We start from the raw sequence: 16593 nt of genomic DNA, 5'->3' as shown, positions 1-16593 counted from the left end.
GGTAAACCCCATGCCACACTAGGGATGAGGCATATTCAGAAATGGAGTCCCTACAAATAAGAGGAGTCAAGATTAGATGGCACTGGAGAGGAGAAAGCTCAGAATACGATTGCTGTCCTTATCAGCATGGAAGACAGGCACAGGGTGAGTTCCTCCCAGGGGATCTAAAGGGAGAGGAAAGATGTGATATGTTTGTGAGTCAACAAGAGCCAAGGCTTGGCAACAATGACCAAAACTAAGAGAAAAACAAGGAGCAGAGCATCCCTGAGCTCTAGAGGGGACATGGCCCTGTCCATCTCCACATTTGAACTTCAGGAGAAAACCTGTGGCTTTAAGGCAAGGTTGGTGCTGCTTGGCTGTGGCAGCCCTCAAAGCAGATACTGGCACTGAGAATCCTTCCTCCAGCCTTGAACCTCAGGGAATGAGTGATGCTGGGAGCAATATCTCCTTGCCTCCACTTTGGCCAGTGTGCCTGTATCTGTGTTCCTGAAACATTTCTCAGTGCACACAAGCAAAGCTTGTCTGACTTTCCTGGAAGGGCTCTATCAACAGAAGCTGCATGAACCATGCTATAAAAAGGCTTTGAAACTGGGAGACATTTGCAAAATACCTGCCATGGGAAGTCAGGGGTGGGGATCCGCATGTTAAGATCTGAGTGTAGAATGTGGGACTGAAAATTTCTAGAATGTTCTCTGATGGAAATAGAGTCTGACTTTCAGGGATGCCAAGAGTCCCCTCAGCTGACATCCTAAGACACCTCCTGGATTTTGGTGCCTCTTCCTGGTCCCTCTTCCCAGGACTGCCTCTGCCTGTCACCTCTGGTAACAAGGACTCCTGAGTTACAGGGACTCTGAAATGAACAGCCATTACTCTTATTAGCCTTCTAACAGATTGGCCTTGTGGTCCCAGTCCCTATCACTCAGGTCCATTGGAAAGTAGGTATGTGGGAGACAGGATCCTGCCCTGGTGGGGCTCAGAATTGGGCCAGACACTTGGTTTGGAGTCTGTGGGGAAGGCTCAGAGGCACTGTTATTTCTCCGTATCCTGTTTCCCACTTTGCTCAGTGGGTTTTCTGCAGCCTATCCAGCTTACAAATGTGTGTTTCAGAACCATAGTGAAGAACTATTTCTACTTAATGCCTGAGAAATGCAGGTCACAACCCTCAGGATCTCAAATCAGCGAAGTGTGGAAGCAGCTGGCAGTGTGAGTCTGTGGGTTAACCTTCCTTAACCCCTGGAGAAATCATAAGAGCTTGCTGATGGCCAAGTGAGGTGTCCCATTAGTCCATGAATGGCTAACTTGATGGTGGCTTTGGAAACACTTTCTGCAATAAGGGTTCAAATTATGCAGAAGGAAATGGTCATTGGATAATGAGAATGTTAGATGGAATTCCAACATATCAGAGAGTTCTGGAAGGATGGGACTGTGAAAAGATCCAGGCTGAGCATCACCTGAGTTGACTAAAGACCACTGGTGGTTATAAGAAGGGGCACTTGAGGATCTGGTTCTTACTGTGCTAGGGAGACAGCATCTTGTGCTCCTGGGCAAAAAAGCAGCAAATAACCAGACACTGGAAGACAAAGGAAGCCAGACTGTTGTCCAAGAGACTGCTGAATGCAAACAAGACAATATTACTATCAACTAGGGAGGAGGCTCAGTGGATAAGAGCATTTGCTGTGCAGTCATGAGGACTTGAGTTCAAATCCCCAACACTCACATAAAAAGTCAGGCATGGTTGTGTGTACTTGTAACCACGGCATTGAGGAACAGACCCAGGAAAATCCTGAGAGGTTGCTGCCCAGCCAGCCTACCAGAAATGGTGAAGCTTCCAGTTCAGTAAGAGACCCTGTTTTAAGTTAATAAGGTGGACACCCAGCCTCTTCAGATGTCACATGGATACATCCACCCACTCATGCTCATGCATACACACACACATACATACATGTATACAAACACACACAACATATACACACCACACAGGTATTATACATACCACACAAGCACCACACACATACCACACACACACACATAAAAAGTCAGTCAATACCACTCTCTGAACACACCTGGCCTGTTCTCCTGACAGCAAGGTTGGTTCCCGGGAAGAGCACTGTGCAGAAAGAGGCAGTAAACCATCAGAGCCAGCAAAACTCGAGTAACTTCCTCCAGGGAGGACAGTTACAGATAGACACTGTGTGACTCAGTGTCTACTCACAGGCTCCCAAGTGCAACCCAGGCTCTTGTATTGCATACTTCCAATGGCATCATGACTGCAGAAAGCACCCCAAATGATTTAGTATCATCACCTCATTTTACAGGCAGGAAAGATAAGGCCAGGAGTGGCTTAGCATCTTTCCCACATTCACACAGTGGGTATGGGTGGTAAACAACTTAAACACGCATCTCTCCATCTGCACAGCCCTGCTCATTCCAAACAGGCCATGTCTGGAGCTCCTCTACTTTCCCTCCCGCAAGTACCCCATGCTTTGTGGACCGCCATTACTATATACCAAAGGCCCTTTCTGGACCAGGCCAAATCTGGGCTAGAACAAGTTACTGGCAAGTACCCCAGGAAGTGCAACTGTCAGACAGAGCTCCCCTTCCCCTTCCCCCCCCACCCCCCCCCCGATTCTGCCACCGATTGTCCCACTGCTTCCCCAGCTGTGTCTAACATATCATATACAGCGTTGGGTGATAAAGCAGGAGGGCTGCTCCCTGTGGGTGACTGTGTCCTATAGGAGTAGCCATTGCAGGGTTCTGTGTGAACAGTGACAGTAAATAGCTCATGAGTGACATGTCAGGCAAAAATCAGTGAGCCTGTGGCTACATCATGTGTTGCCTGGATTTCTGGTGACACTGGGTGGGTTGACAGGGCCTGAACAACCTCATGCAAGCCACAAACACTCTTCAAGTCCCTGAACCAAAAACAAAAGCACATCTCTTTTGTTTTTGTTCTGTGAGGTAGGGTCTCACTATGTAGCCCAGGCTACCCTCAAGCTCATGCCTCTGAATGCAGGGTTACAGGAGTGTGGCACCATGCTTGGCAAGGTAGCATTTCTTTTTCATTTACTTGCTGTTTTTTATTGTGAGTGTATTACAGATTTGTGTTTGTGTGTGCACGCACATGTGTACAGGTACATGTACATGTGTGTGCACAGGAATGTGGGGACCAGAGGTCAGTGTTAGGTGTCTTCCTCAATTGTTCTCTACCTTATTCTTTTGAGAGAGTCTCTTACTGTGCCTGGAGTTTGCCAATTCGATGACGCTGTAGGGACCCTCCTGTCTCTGTCTCCCCAGTGCTGGGATTACAGGCTCTGCATTCAGCTCTTTCATTGGGTTCTGGGATCCCGACTCAGTCCAGTTAACCAACTGAGCTATCTCCCCAGCACTTATTTTATTTTTCGGCATGTCATCATATAGCCCAGGCTGGCCTCAAACTGGCTCATCTCCCTGCCTCTACTTCCCAAGTGCTGGAATTCCAGGTCTGACTACCATACCCAACTCATACCACACTTCATATGGAGGGATCAGGCATATTTTACTCCCTGATAACGCACTGGATGATTCACACAAATCTATGTCCCCTAGAGAAGCTGGGTTACCCACCTGGCCTACAACACCTCATCCCCTGAAAGCCCTGCAGGTCATGAGTAATCCTGTGACTTGTAGGCCCAGTGTGTACAACTAATAAACACTGCAGATATTTCTCGTACGGGGATGGCATCACATGCTCAACCATCCTGTCTCTCCCTCCTGCGTGGACCACTTCCTTCCCAGTGTGGTAGAGATGGATGCTGAGAGCGCCCACTCATCATCACTCACGTGAACACCAAGTGCTCCCAATGCCTCAGCTCTGCCTGCTCCTCAGTGCAGGCCTCTGGTAAATCCTGCTGTAGCCGCTGCCTCACACCCTGCACCAGCTCCTGGCCATGCTCTCTCTCCTCTGCCTCCAGCTGCGCAGTGCGAGCCGCAGACTCCCGACTGTGCTCCTCTAAGATCTGCTGCAGGAAGAGCCAGGGAGCACTCCGTTTCAGTAGCTCCTGTGTCATGGCTGTGCTCTGCAGGCGCCTCAGCTCCTCCGTGGCTTTCTCAGACAGAGACACGGTCAGGACCCGGAGGTCATCCAGGGCAGCCTGGTCCAGACGCTCCTGCAGCTCCTCCAGGGCAGCCGTGTGCTCGGCCATCACACTCCTCCACTGGGACAGGTACTGGACCGCATCCTCCGCAGTGCTGGAGGCCTCGCCAAGGGACACCTGCTCCTTCTGCTGCTCCTTGTGCTGGCAGAAATGTGAGAGAGGGGAACTGGATGGGACAGGGCGCGTGGGTGCAAAGGCACAGTTGTTCAGGGGTGGAACTTTAGAAACTTAAGGGACATGGAAGGTATGCACAGACTTGTCCTCAACAGTCTCACATTTAGAAAACTGTCCTTGGCACAACCAAACCCCAGGCTCTGGTGGCATAGAACTGTCACCCAAGAGGTAGCCCACCAGGGTTTTACCCTGACTCTCTCATCCACAAGTCAGGCTCTTCCTCTGCCTCTAATTCTCCATCTGTCAAATGGGAGTAGTAACCAGTACCTACACAACAATGGGAACCCCATGAGTTGCTTAATGCATGCTCAGCCCTTGGGAAAATGCCTATGGCAGAGTCTGCAGCAGTGCACACTTGCTGATAGCCCAACTATGTGCCTGGCATGCAGTCAGTAAGAAGCATGATATCTGAATGATACCTGAGCAGGGAAGCCAATGCTGACGACACCTGTGAAAGACAACTTAACAAGGAAGTCAGTGGATCCTCTTAGAGAAGACAGGAAACAAGTCCTGGAGGAAGAACCTCCTGGGTGATTAACATCCCGTGCCAAAGGTCTGCAGTAGAAAAGTCCTGCCCTGCATGGACATGCCCATTAGGGCATCTCCTGAAACTGCAGGCCCATAGTCTCCACTCCACTTAAGAACATGAGGGGCTGTTCTTCAATCTGTTTATGTTGTGACCAGCTCAGCCATTCCTTTGGTCCTTCAATATGTTTTGAGTCAATATTTATTGACTGCCTGCATCAAGCCATGTACTTGGCATTGGGGATATAACATATAGCCTTCATGGAGCTATTACTACCTCTGAGATACTCAGAATACTTATCAAAGTAACTGCTAGAAATAATACTTCTGGGACACTGCCAAAATCTGTATGGAGTCTGGAACCCAGCCCTCCATCTAGAATTAACCTTGGATGGGGCCAGACAGTCTAGGGAATGTGGCACTGGGCTCCTATGCTCTGCCCACTTTAGTCCCTCAGAACTGGAAGGCGTGGTTGGTGATGGGATGCTCTTCAGTGATTAGAGTCAGAAACTTGGCTTTCTGCTGGACATGCCTTGAAACTAAAAGGCAGTTTCTAGTCTTTCTTGTCAGTGCTGCTCTCAACCTTGGCCAGAGAAGCTCCTATTTGCAGTCAATGGTGGTTAATACAGGGACTCTCAAAATGCAGAGAACAAGTAAGTAACTGTGTTGTGACATCCCAGAGGCTCAGGGAACACAGAGGAAGAATAGCAGAGAGACTGTAAGAGCTGGAGGACTTGGAGAGCTGCCATAAGAGAGGGGTACCTAGACATGACAAGGAAGAACTCTCTACTACTATGGTGACATGCACAAGGACTGCATTAAATCAAACTGGTGAGCACTCTGGCACGATAAGGGAAGAGTTCACGAGGCCCACTCCTGGCTGAGGAACTACAGCAGTTAACAGCTGCAGGCTAGAGTCAGGCTTTTTCAGAGATGTGACCCCTGGTGTGTTGCCCATGCTCCAGTGATCAGTCTTACTCCCATGTGAACATGGGCACCACTAACTAGACTCAGTAGGTTATATATTAATATATATATAGAGAGAAAGGGGCCAGAGAGATGGCTGAGTGGTTGACAGCATTGGCTGCTCTTCCAGAGAACCTGGATTTGATTCCCAGCATCAACATGGTAGCTCATAACCATGCATAATTCCAGTTCCAGGGGCTCTGATACCACCCTCTTCTGGCCTCTGGACAGCCCATAGGTAGGCATATGGCTGGTGCACACACACATACATGCAAAAAAAATTATCATACACACATGTTAAAAACAGAAATAGAAGGAGAAGGAGGAGGAGACAGAGAAGAAAACATGAAGTCGAAAGAGGACTGTTGGGGATGAGATCTGGGAGGGACTAGAGGGGGAAGTGAGCAGTGGAGAAGACCAAAATGCATAGTATTCATTAATGAGATTATCAAAGAACAACAACAAAATGCATAGTATTCATTAATGAGATTATCAAAGAACAACAACAAAAACCCCACTTTCTAATGATTTAGCTGACCCCCCCCCCCGCTATTCCTTCTCTCCTCTCCCATGTGACTTCCAAATCTGCTCTAACTTCTCACAAAGCTTAAAGTATTGTGTTAATTCAGTGGTTGCAAGCTTTCTATGGTTCTGTCTTCCCAAGCTCTTCCAGCAAGCTTCCTAAATCATCTTCTCTTCCTAGAAGTTTTTTTTTAACCTTCTCCTGGGTCCAGTCCTCAGGTAGCATACCATGCCTCCTTGACTAGGCACTGCTACTGGCCAGCTCTCCTCCAGCCTTGACCTCACCCCTTCGCAGATTCCAGCCCCATTCTGCCCTCTGAGCTTGGGAAATTCAGTAGTGCACCCTGGTATTAGCACTTGAACATGGCACACAGTGCTGCCCCTGCTTGCAACATTGCCTTCATCCCTCTCGCCTGCCTCAAATGCCTATTTGTCCTCAGGTCCCATTTATGCTATATATGTTCTGGAAAGCCTTCCCCAGTGAAGAGTCACTGTCACTGTTGCACCTCATAAGGATTAAAGACACTGTCTTATCTAATACTCAATACTGATTACACATAAAGGTCAGCACCCATTATCATCCTCCAGTTCCCTTCCAATGCAGACATTAACAGTCTACCACAAGTCTGCTGTGCTGAGCCTGCATAGAAAGCAGAATCCCCCTTCACACAGCATTCTCAGAAGTCACTACTAATCAACCACAAACAAACACCTCATGCCAACCACTCTGGTCATCCTGTGCTGACGTCAATGCCTGTTATCCACCCTGTGGGAAGGGTTCTGCCGAGATAAAGACCACAATGCCTCACATACCTTTTGCAGAAGTTCCCGCCTTCTCTTAGTTATTAATTTTTGGTGGAGTCTTTTCTTTTCTTGCTTTAAGTCATTGTCCAGCTTCTGTTTTATAGAAAAGGTTTCTGTCTGTGCACGTTCCAACAGCATTTCCATCTGGTCTTCATCCAAGTACCCGGCCCTACATGGAGAAGATGGAGTCAGGGAATGCAGGCTCCTTCCCTCTGAAGGCTGGACAGCTGCATGGCTGGGTGTGTGGTTCTTACTAGGATATTCACAGGCTGGAAAACCTCCAGGAGGAGAAGTTGCCACTGAGACAGGAGTATCATACCCGCAGAGTGAGGTCAGGGTACATGAAGATGGAAGGAAAAAGCTCAGAGATCGGATGGATCAGACATAGGCAGAAATGGGAGAAAAAGATGTCTGCAATGATCACTGGGTATGAAGACTGCTTCTCAAGAAGGGGGAGGCAAGAATCATGGGTCAAGAGGAGGAAAAGCCAAAGAAGGGCTGTGGAGACATCTAGGGACATCTGGGTGACATTTGATGACACCAGCATATGAACAGGGGACTCATGCTATGGTTTGAATGTTCCCTTCAAAACAGCTGAGTCTTGACCAGTGATCTAAGTAGGAAAAGGGGGATGATTTGTGAGAAAGGAGGAGGCCAGCAAGAGAGGAAGACAAGGGACAGAGAAGGTATGTGTGTGTGGGAACAAAATGTAATGGCATGCATTTATGAAAATTCCATATGAAACTCATTACTTTATATGCTATGCTACATTTTAATTTAAAGACATGATCAGTGCTATCACAGCAGGAGTGGGTTAACTGTGAAAGGGGAGTCTCATCCCCTTGCCCCCTTCTCTTTTAAGCACTGTCACCATGCAGCGCCTTATGCACGGTCTGACACAACAGGAAACCCTCAGCAGATGCAGTCTTAGCCTTTCCAGGCTCCAGACAGGCTACGCACCAAATAAATTGTTATTGCATCCTGCTATCACCCAAATTGTGAAGTTCCAAGAAGAACAGACTTACAGTATGAAGAATAGACCCCCACTTCAAGCCTCACAGTTTACCATGTGTCAGCACACTATCTCTGCACTCAGAGGGGGATTCACGTGCCAGCAGCTGGGTCCTGTGGCCTTCTAACTGGAAATGACTCACAATGACCATTTGGACAGGTAGGAGTTCCCAGCGTTTATGACCACGAGAGCTAGTCCCTATACTCCTAATGTCTGTCCTGGTGGTTCTGTTTGTCCTAGAGCCTTGACAAGTCTGTTCTCCTGCTATCTCTTCCCCAAGTCTGTTTGCATCCCTTGGGTGTGTCCCCCAGCTCAGCCCAGACCAGACAATCCTGGTAGAATGGGATAGGATGCCAAGGAAATAGGTGCTTTAGGGACATAAGTCTGTGGCTGGGAAAAAGCTGGGCATGGTAGCATGCATCTGTCACCCCAGGCAGGACAGGGGGCAGTAATGGTGGTGGTAAGGAGGGTAGGGACAGGCAGATCCCAGGAGCTTACTGGACACCCAGGACAATCCATCTCTGAGCCCTAGATTCAGTGAAGAAAAATCCTGTCTTAATTAGTAAAGTGGAAAGCCAGAGAATAAAACACTGTCAACCCCAGGCCTCCACATATATACATAGGCAAGTGTGTGCATGCGTGCACAAGGGGGGGGGGTTGTAAGTCTGTGCCCATTATTCAAAACAAAACTCTAAGAGGTAAGTGGTCTTCCCTGGAAACTACTCAGGGTAGCCAAGCAGCTGCCATTTCTTCAGAGAAAAATGAGGAGCCCTCCTTTCACTTCAGTAAAAATTAATTAGGAATGCCAAACAGACTGCAGTGATGAATGTATTACCATTTTAAGATAGGCAGTGCCTACACAATCTGCATCTTATTGCATCTTTATTAACCACAGCAGGAAGCTGCAAAGTCCCCACAATATGACCTGAGGTGTAGAACCAATACACAAAGCCATGCAAGGTCGTGAGCAGGACCCAACTTCACAGACAGGTCCCTGTTGTTTTAGACACAGACAGCACATCTCACTATTTACAAGGGTAGCTGCCTCACAGCACGGCTGGGCAGGGACGGTGACAAGAGGTGATGAGTGGAGCTTCTGGAGCCCAGCCTGACACTGTTTACCTGACACCACCCCAGAACTGCTGAGAAAAATCAAGTGAGCCCAAGACAAGCCTCCATGTCTATTACACTCAGTGGCACCAATGCTAGTCCTGCCCCATGCCCGTCCTCCATGTCTATTACACTCAGTGGCACCAATGCTAGTCCTGCCCCATGCCCGTCCTCCATGTCTATTACACTCAGTGGCACCAATGCTAGTTCTGCCCCATGCCCGTCCTCCATGTCTATTACACTCAGTGGCGAGGGCCAACGCTAGTGCTGCAGGTACTCAATCCTGGAGAGAAGTGGGCTGTCCCACCACACAGTCAATGGCAGCCTTCTTCTTGGATTTATCTGGAAAATGTGGCTCAGAATTTGCTCCTCTGAACAGTCTAAGACAGGAGCATAAAGCCATGTGTCAGAGCAGGCAGAGCCTGAGTGGCAGGGACATGGGGTGGGGAGTGTGGCTATCATACAATTGCCTTGACTACCATGTATGCTTTTAAAATGTCTACTGCAAGGGAATTTTACAACAAAAGAATCCCTTCAATGAACCAGGCAACAGCATTCGGGCATAGCTGAGTGGACAAGAGGGACTGGTCTTAGTGTTGGATGGGAAGGCTGGGGCAGCTTCTCTGCCCTCACCATGGCTACACACTCTTACCTCTCATGTTTGTGGATGAGGCTTGTCAGCTGAGCAGCCGCAGTGCTCAGCAGCCCTTGAACACGGGTCTCCATGGCCTGCAGGCTCTGGACCAGGTACTCCCTATGACCAAACCTCTTGCTGAGATGGTATCTCTTGGTGGCCTGGAAGAAGTCCATCAGCTCCTCTACACGCTCCTGTTTTACAGAATGAGACATACGCCTATTAGAACGTTGGGAAGTCTTTACGGACATTTAAAATATGACCTTTCCTTTTGGAAGACAGTCCACAGACTGGCATTGGGGTGAACTGGCATTCCTTACCCTCTCAGCTGTAACAAAGGCTATGAGGAAGTGGGGTGCAAATAAGAGGGCTCTGAGACCTGCCCTGGTGACCAGATGTAAGCCACATCCCCCTCAACGATGTGCTTTACCACCAAAGAGGATGCATGTATTACCTATGTTATCATTCACCATGCACCCACCAAGCACAGCCCTGTGGTGATATTTTGTTTATGATCTAACAAATAAATCTTACCCAAAGATCAGAGTGCAAAGCTAGCCACACTAGTTAGCCATAGAGGCCAGGCAGTGGTAGTACACACCTTTAATCCCAGCACTTGGGAGACAGAGGCAGACAGATCTCTGTGAGTTCAAGGCCACCTTGAGCTACACAAAATTGATCCAGTCTAAAAGAGGAACAGAACTTGAACTTTGAGACACGTGTTGATGTTCTGGGGTGAATCAACTACTTACTCAGCCCCATGGTGGCTGAGGAGATGGGACAGGCAGTGAAGGTGCAAAGGACAGCAGTGGGGAATCACAGTAACAATCGCTGTCTCAAGTTTGTGTCCTCTGGGATATCTCAGGATAAGAGTGTCTGATCATCCTCCACTTTAATTGTGTGTGTCTGCATGTGCATGCATGTGTGTGTGGAGGGGGCACATTGTATGTTGTTAAGAGAAGCTTTTTCTTTTGCTAGCCGCTTTGGTTTATCCCCGGCCAGTCACCATTATGTTAAGAGAAGCTTTTTCTTTTGCTAGCCGCTTTGGTTTATCCCCCGCCAGTCACCTGGGCTCTGCCGCGCCAGCCTGTTTCGAGAGCCGCATGAGTCCCAAATAAACACACAGGAGGCTATATTCATTATGAAGCTGTTGGCCTTGCTTGTCTCTTACTGGCTAGCTCTGCTTTAAGTAATTACCCCATAATTGTTAATCTAAGTATGTCTCTTACCGGAGAATAGTTCTGGGCTCCTACCCCCATGGCGGTTACATGTTGACTCTCCTGTGTTTCTCCTACCCAGAATCCTCCTGGATTCCTAGCCCCACCTATCTAGATTCCTATTGGCCAGACAGTGCTTTATTAGCATAAGACTTCCCCAACATCTCCTCTTTTCTGTTTAAACAAAAAGAAAGGTCTTAACTTTAACATAGTCAAATTGTATATGACAGAACAGTTATCAAGTAAGAACATAGTTACAATATTTTAGCAAGATTTAAAGAAAATATCATCCATACCATCCTTGTGAGTTCAAAGTTCTATATGTAACTTATCTTTTATCATAACTAAGGAAAACTATAACTATCTGTCTTCAACTCCATCAAAGACCACAGAAGGATAATATATAAACACTAGGATTGACAGAGACATCTTACTGCCTGGACAGTCACCCGAAGTTCCTCTGTAACGTTGGGGCATCCATCTTCAGCCCATAGGCCACAATGTATCTGGAACACTTCTCAGCAAAGCAGGAAATTTCAAACTGTCCATCTGCATCTGGCAGTCTGTCAGTCATTTCTCTGTGTCCTGCAGAATGTCTCCGTAGACTCTTCCATGAAGCAGGAACCCTGTAAGACTGAGTTCAGCAGTCACATTCCTATGGGTCCTGCATGTCCAGATTATACAACAATAGTCAAGCAGTACTAGGCAAGAGCAGTTTCTTGCCCAAATGGCTAATCTTGCCATGTTGAAAGCAAACTCCATAACAAGTTTCTTCGATGCCCATCTTCCTCTCAGACATAATTGGTGCTGCCAGGAGCAGACATTTCTCATTGTCAAGAAAAGCCCTAAACCATTTTAAATGCCATGTTTCTGAAGGTCTTTGAGAGGTTTGAAGACTGTTTATCTATCTCAAATATATTTCTGTATATCTAGAATACCTAACTTATCTAACTATAAATTCTGACTATTATAAGTAACTATCTATAATCTGTATTTAATTATGCATTACATTGTAAAAGATCAGTATAAGCACAATACTTAATCAAGAGGAGAAATATACATATCACAAAATTGACTTTGAATTTGTATCAATAAATGAAAAACAATACCTATAACATAATTCCCTTTTTTACCATTAAAAGGATTGGCTGTGATCACTAGCCAATTATAAACAATCCCATTTAAATGAAAACAAAGATTTATAAACAAGATGGGAATTGGGACGTCGCTCATTCCAAACTGCTTCCTGCTGGAAGGGGGCGCTGTTCATACCATGGGGATCATGACAAAACTCAGAAACCTGTATCAGTCCGTATTTTCGGGGCCTGTAAAGCTGCATCATCTTAGCTGTTTCAGTTGTTGGAACATCTGGTCCACTGCTTCTGGGGGTCTTGGTTCGTCAAACCACAGAAGTCTGGAAGAAATCCTCAGCTTTTTATGTTCTGTGGAAACATAAGCAAAAACTCCTTTTCCGAGTAACATATCCTTATACTTAAATTTTGAAGTCAAGGCATTTTTAAAAGATAGAAGTTGGATTAATTCAGCAGCATTTATAATCAAGTGTACTTTAGCAGCAGTTCCTTCCTGAGCAAGCAAAAAACTGAAAAACACAATAGTGTACAGTATCCAGACTCTCTGTGTATTTTCCATCTTTGTGTGGCTTATTTATTTATTATTACTTTATTTCTTTCACTTTTATTTCTTTTTCTCTGAGACAGGGTTTCTCTTTGGAAACCTGCCTGCCTCTGCCTCTGGAGCAATTCCTACCGGCGTGCGCCACCACAGCCAGCTTTTGTATTTATTTACCACTTTGTCGTTTCATTTTCTCTCTCAATCTCACATATATGTTTAAACACACTGTAAACCGTTAAAGGTTTGTCTTTATCCGAGTCTGACTTTACTGTAAATCTTTATGTTTTTCTGGCCACGTGTCTTATCTGTAAAACTGCGGCTGTTTTAAACTGCCAGTTTTTTTTTTCGTCAAGATGGCGGGCGTAAGCATGACTTCAGCTTACCGCCTCAGTCCTTGCTGACATCCAGCAAAAGCTGCCACTTCCAGCTGTACGTACACACCTTTCAAAAGTTAGCAGAGTCTCTTAAAAGGACCTTGTTGGTTTTTTTTTTCTTTTTCTTTTTATGCCGAGTCAGGAAGACTCCAGTAAATGAGCCGCGTGAATCTCGGCTTGTTGTTAGCAAAACAGAGCACACCTGAGAAAAATGCTGCTACCAAAATCTGTGCTTCTCTCTGTTCTTCTGTTTTTAAAATTCCTTTAAATCTTCTGTTATTTTTCATGGAAATTTATGATCCCACTTCTGACACCATTATGTTAAGAGAAGCTTTTTCTTTTGCTAGCCGCTTTGGTTTATCCCCGGCCAGTCACCATTATGTTAAGAGAAGCTTTTTCTTTTGCTAGCCGCTTTGGTTTATCCCCCGCCAGTCACCTGGGCTCTGCCGCGCCAGCCTGTTTCGAGAGCCGCATGAGTCCCAAATAAACACACAGGAGGCTATATTCATTATGAAGCTGTTGGCCTTGCTTGTCTCTTACTGGCTAGCTCTGCTTTAAGTAATTACCCCATAATTGTTAATCTAAGTATGTCTCTTACCGGAGAATAGTTCTGGGCTCCTACCCCCATGGCGGTTACATGTTGACTCTCCTGTGTTTCTCCTACCCAGAATCCTCCTGGATTCCTAGCCCCACCTATCTAGATTCCTATTGGCCAGACAGTGCTTTATTAGCATAAGACTTCCCCAACAGTATGTGATGCTTAAAATGACTTGCCAGGGATCAGCTCTTTAAACCTTCACTGTACCAGGACCCACAGCTGATACAGGTAGAGGCAGAGTCCAAGGAAGTGAAAGCCCATGGCTTGCACTGTTAGCCACCTTCTGCCCTGCACGCCTGAAACTCACTCCTTTATCAGGAGGAAGAAGGAATAGAAAGCTCACCGGTGCCCGGAACAGTAGGAAGACAGGGTTTAGCTCTAGGAAGGAAAGTCGCTGAGGACTTAGAAAACGCAATCCTGAGCCCAGACATACCTGTGTTTTAGAATAGTCTTGCAGCAGCATTTTAGCCACCTCAGGCCTTAGCTCCCCTTTGGCCACAGCGCTCTGTATCTGGGTGTAGACGATGCTGCGTAATTCATTTCTCTGGAAAACAACCAGCTGCCTGTGTGCTTGGGCAAAGTCCTCTGCTTGGTGCAGGGCGAGGGACCTCTGCATGTCCTCCTGCTCCAGGCCATGGAGGGTCCGCAGAAGACTGCTGCACTCTGCAGCAGACTGTGGAGAGAAGAAGAGTCTGTGAGAGACAGACAAACAGATGTGAATGTGCACTCACACGCACCCACGTTTGCAATGTGTACAGATAATACACACAAGCAATGGACACAGCAGCACACTCAAAACAGATAAACAATGCGTGCCCACACTGTGTTGCATGCACATGTCATGCACAGGTACAGTATATATGCACATGTAACCACATATGAACCATGTGCAATGTATGTAGGAGCATGTGTATGCCAGATATATACATCTGCACTATGTTCATGCATGTGTGTTCACACAGCAGGACATCCTAAGACAGACGTGTATGTGTGTGTGTGTGTGTGTGTGTGTGTGTGTGAGTGTGTGTGTACATGGTAGTCACACAGACACAAAAGTGCACTCATGCATAAATATACTACACCCAGGCATATATACATAGTATGCACACAGACACAGACAGACAGACAGACAGACAGACACACACACACACACACACACACACACACGCACAGCCCCAAGCTGACAGTGTGAGGCCGCTGAATGTGAGGCTGCTGAGTTCAGGGAAGGTGCTGTTCCAATGCATCCTTTCCTGTTATCTGAATTTTCTGCCAAAACAGCAGTAAAACACAAAGTTCACAGTGGGCGGGCATGTGCCAATTTGCAAATCAGATTGCTTGAAAAGTGTCTGCAAGAAATGAAAATCTCCAAAGTGTCAATGGATCACACTGTTAGACTCACAAAATGACTCCCATCCTCAATGAGGAGAAAAATGCCAGCAATCAGTCCTGAGCTCAGCTTCTCCATGAAAAGCTGCTGAGAAATGGTATCTGGCTGCCTGTGCTGAGATCTGGGGTGGGGCTGTACCCCATGGGAAGGACGTCTACCTGGGAGGAGGTGTTCTTTATCACTCTTTGGTAGGTGGGATCATAGAATCCCAGCAGAAATATCTGGTGACACTTCCATGTGTGAGGATGTAAGCTGGAACATGATGGGTTGACCGTGTGTGTGTGTGTGTGTGTGTGTGTGTGTGTGTGTGTGTGTACTCACTGTTCTTCTTGTCCCACCCCAGTGTCTTGATGTAATTAGGTCCCTCTTTCATTGCCTATGGATAAGTTGGTTGAGGGAAGGCCATCATGTGTGGATAAGGTTATGTCACATGAGAGCCCTTATAGAGGAGTAGAGTATCTACACGATGAATAGAGAGACAGCCTCTCTCCTGCTGGCCATGAACCCAACAGTGACTGGAGTATCCATGGTCAAAGGAAACTTCCAGAAGCTTAAAGGTCATCCTACAGACATGCTAAAGTCAATTATATCAACAACAAGAAGAAATTGGCCCAGGACCGTGAGGTCCAAAGGAGACCTTGGTTGCAAACTTGAGGCATCTTGAGCACAAGACCCAGCTGAGCTCCAGGACTTTTGCCATGGTAGCTGGGAGATCCTGCTGTATTAAGTGCCTGAATGTGAGTGGCTCATTACACAGTTATCAAAAAATGGACATCTTCCCATCTGCAGGGTCAGAGCCATAGGCTTAGAGACATCCGGGCCCTTGCCCTAAGTTTCCCATCAGCAAAACTTTAAGGTCTGGGTTCTGAGGCCACACAGACGGAAGGCAGCACACTACACCTGCAGAAGAATGGCAGGGACAAGTGAGCATGTGCACGGAGACAGGGCATGGTCTGATCTGCTCACTCCTTTAGAGAAACGCTAAACCCACTGGAGTTCTTGTTGTTTTGATTTTGTTTTAAAGTTTTTAATACTGCTTGTGTTCCATGTTGTGACTGTTTTTCCTGCATGTATGGATGTGCACGCACCACATGCATGTCTAGCACTAGGAAACCAGAGGCGGATATCACACCCCTTGGTTGTGAGCTGCTGTGTGGGTGCTGGGGATCAAATCCAGGTCCTCTGGAAGAGCAGCCAGTGCTCTTAACTGCTGAGCTCTCTCTCCAGACCCTTGTTTGGTTTAGAGAGAGAATGTCTTGCATAGCCTGGGATGGATCTGAACTTACCAGATGGCTGAGGATGACTCTGAACTCCTGATCCTCCTGCCTCTATCTCCCAAATGCTGGGATTACAGTCATGAGCCACTATGCTTGGAGAAATTCACATTTTTAATATAAGGTTTTCTATTTTAGATGCTGTCAGTAAACATGGACTGCAAAAGGATACCATTAGAGACCCTACCCCACTTCACCCAGCCAGGGCCAAATCCCTACTGATCTTTCCAG

General features: G+C 46.9%; 1 protein-coding gene across 1 annotated transcript in view; it reads right to left on the bottom strand.

Annotated features, from left to right (window-relative positions):
- The window catches only part of Evc2 (EvC ciliary complex subunit 2), a 101363-nt gene that overhangs the window by 45871 nt on the left and 38899 nt on the right, over nucleotides 1-16593 (bottom strand). The window contains exons 9-12 of the mRNA XM_013112441.3: nucleotides 14135-14374; nucleotides 9899-10074; nucleotides 7134-7293; nucleotides 3820-4274 (exon numbers count right to left, since the gene is read on the bottom strand). Of these exons, the coding sequence (XP_012967895.2) occupies nucleotides 3820-4274; nucleotides 7134-7293; nucleotides 9899-10074; nucleotides 14135-14374 (1031 nt within the window). The remainder of the gene's footprint in view (nucleotides 1-3819; nucleotides 4275-7133; nucleotides 7294-9898; nucleotides 10075-14134; nucleotides 14375-16593) is intronic.

Source organism: Mesocricetus auratus, unplaced genomic scaffold, assembly GCF_017639785.1.
Source record: "Mesocricetus auratus isolate SY011 unplaced genomic scaffold, BCM_Maur_2.0 Super-Scaffold_100006, whole genome shotgun sequence".
NCBI lineage: Eukaryota > Metazoa > Chordata > Mammalia > Rodentia > Cricetidae > Mesocricetus > Mesocricetus auratus.
The sequence above is the reverse complement of the archived record's forward strand: the minus strand, read 5'-3'. Positions and strand labels throughout refer to the sequence as shown.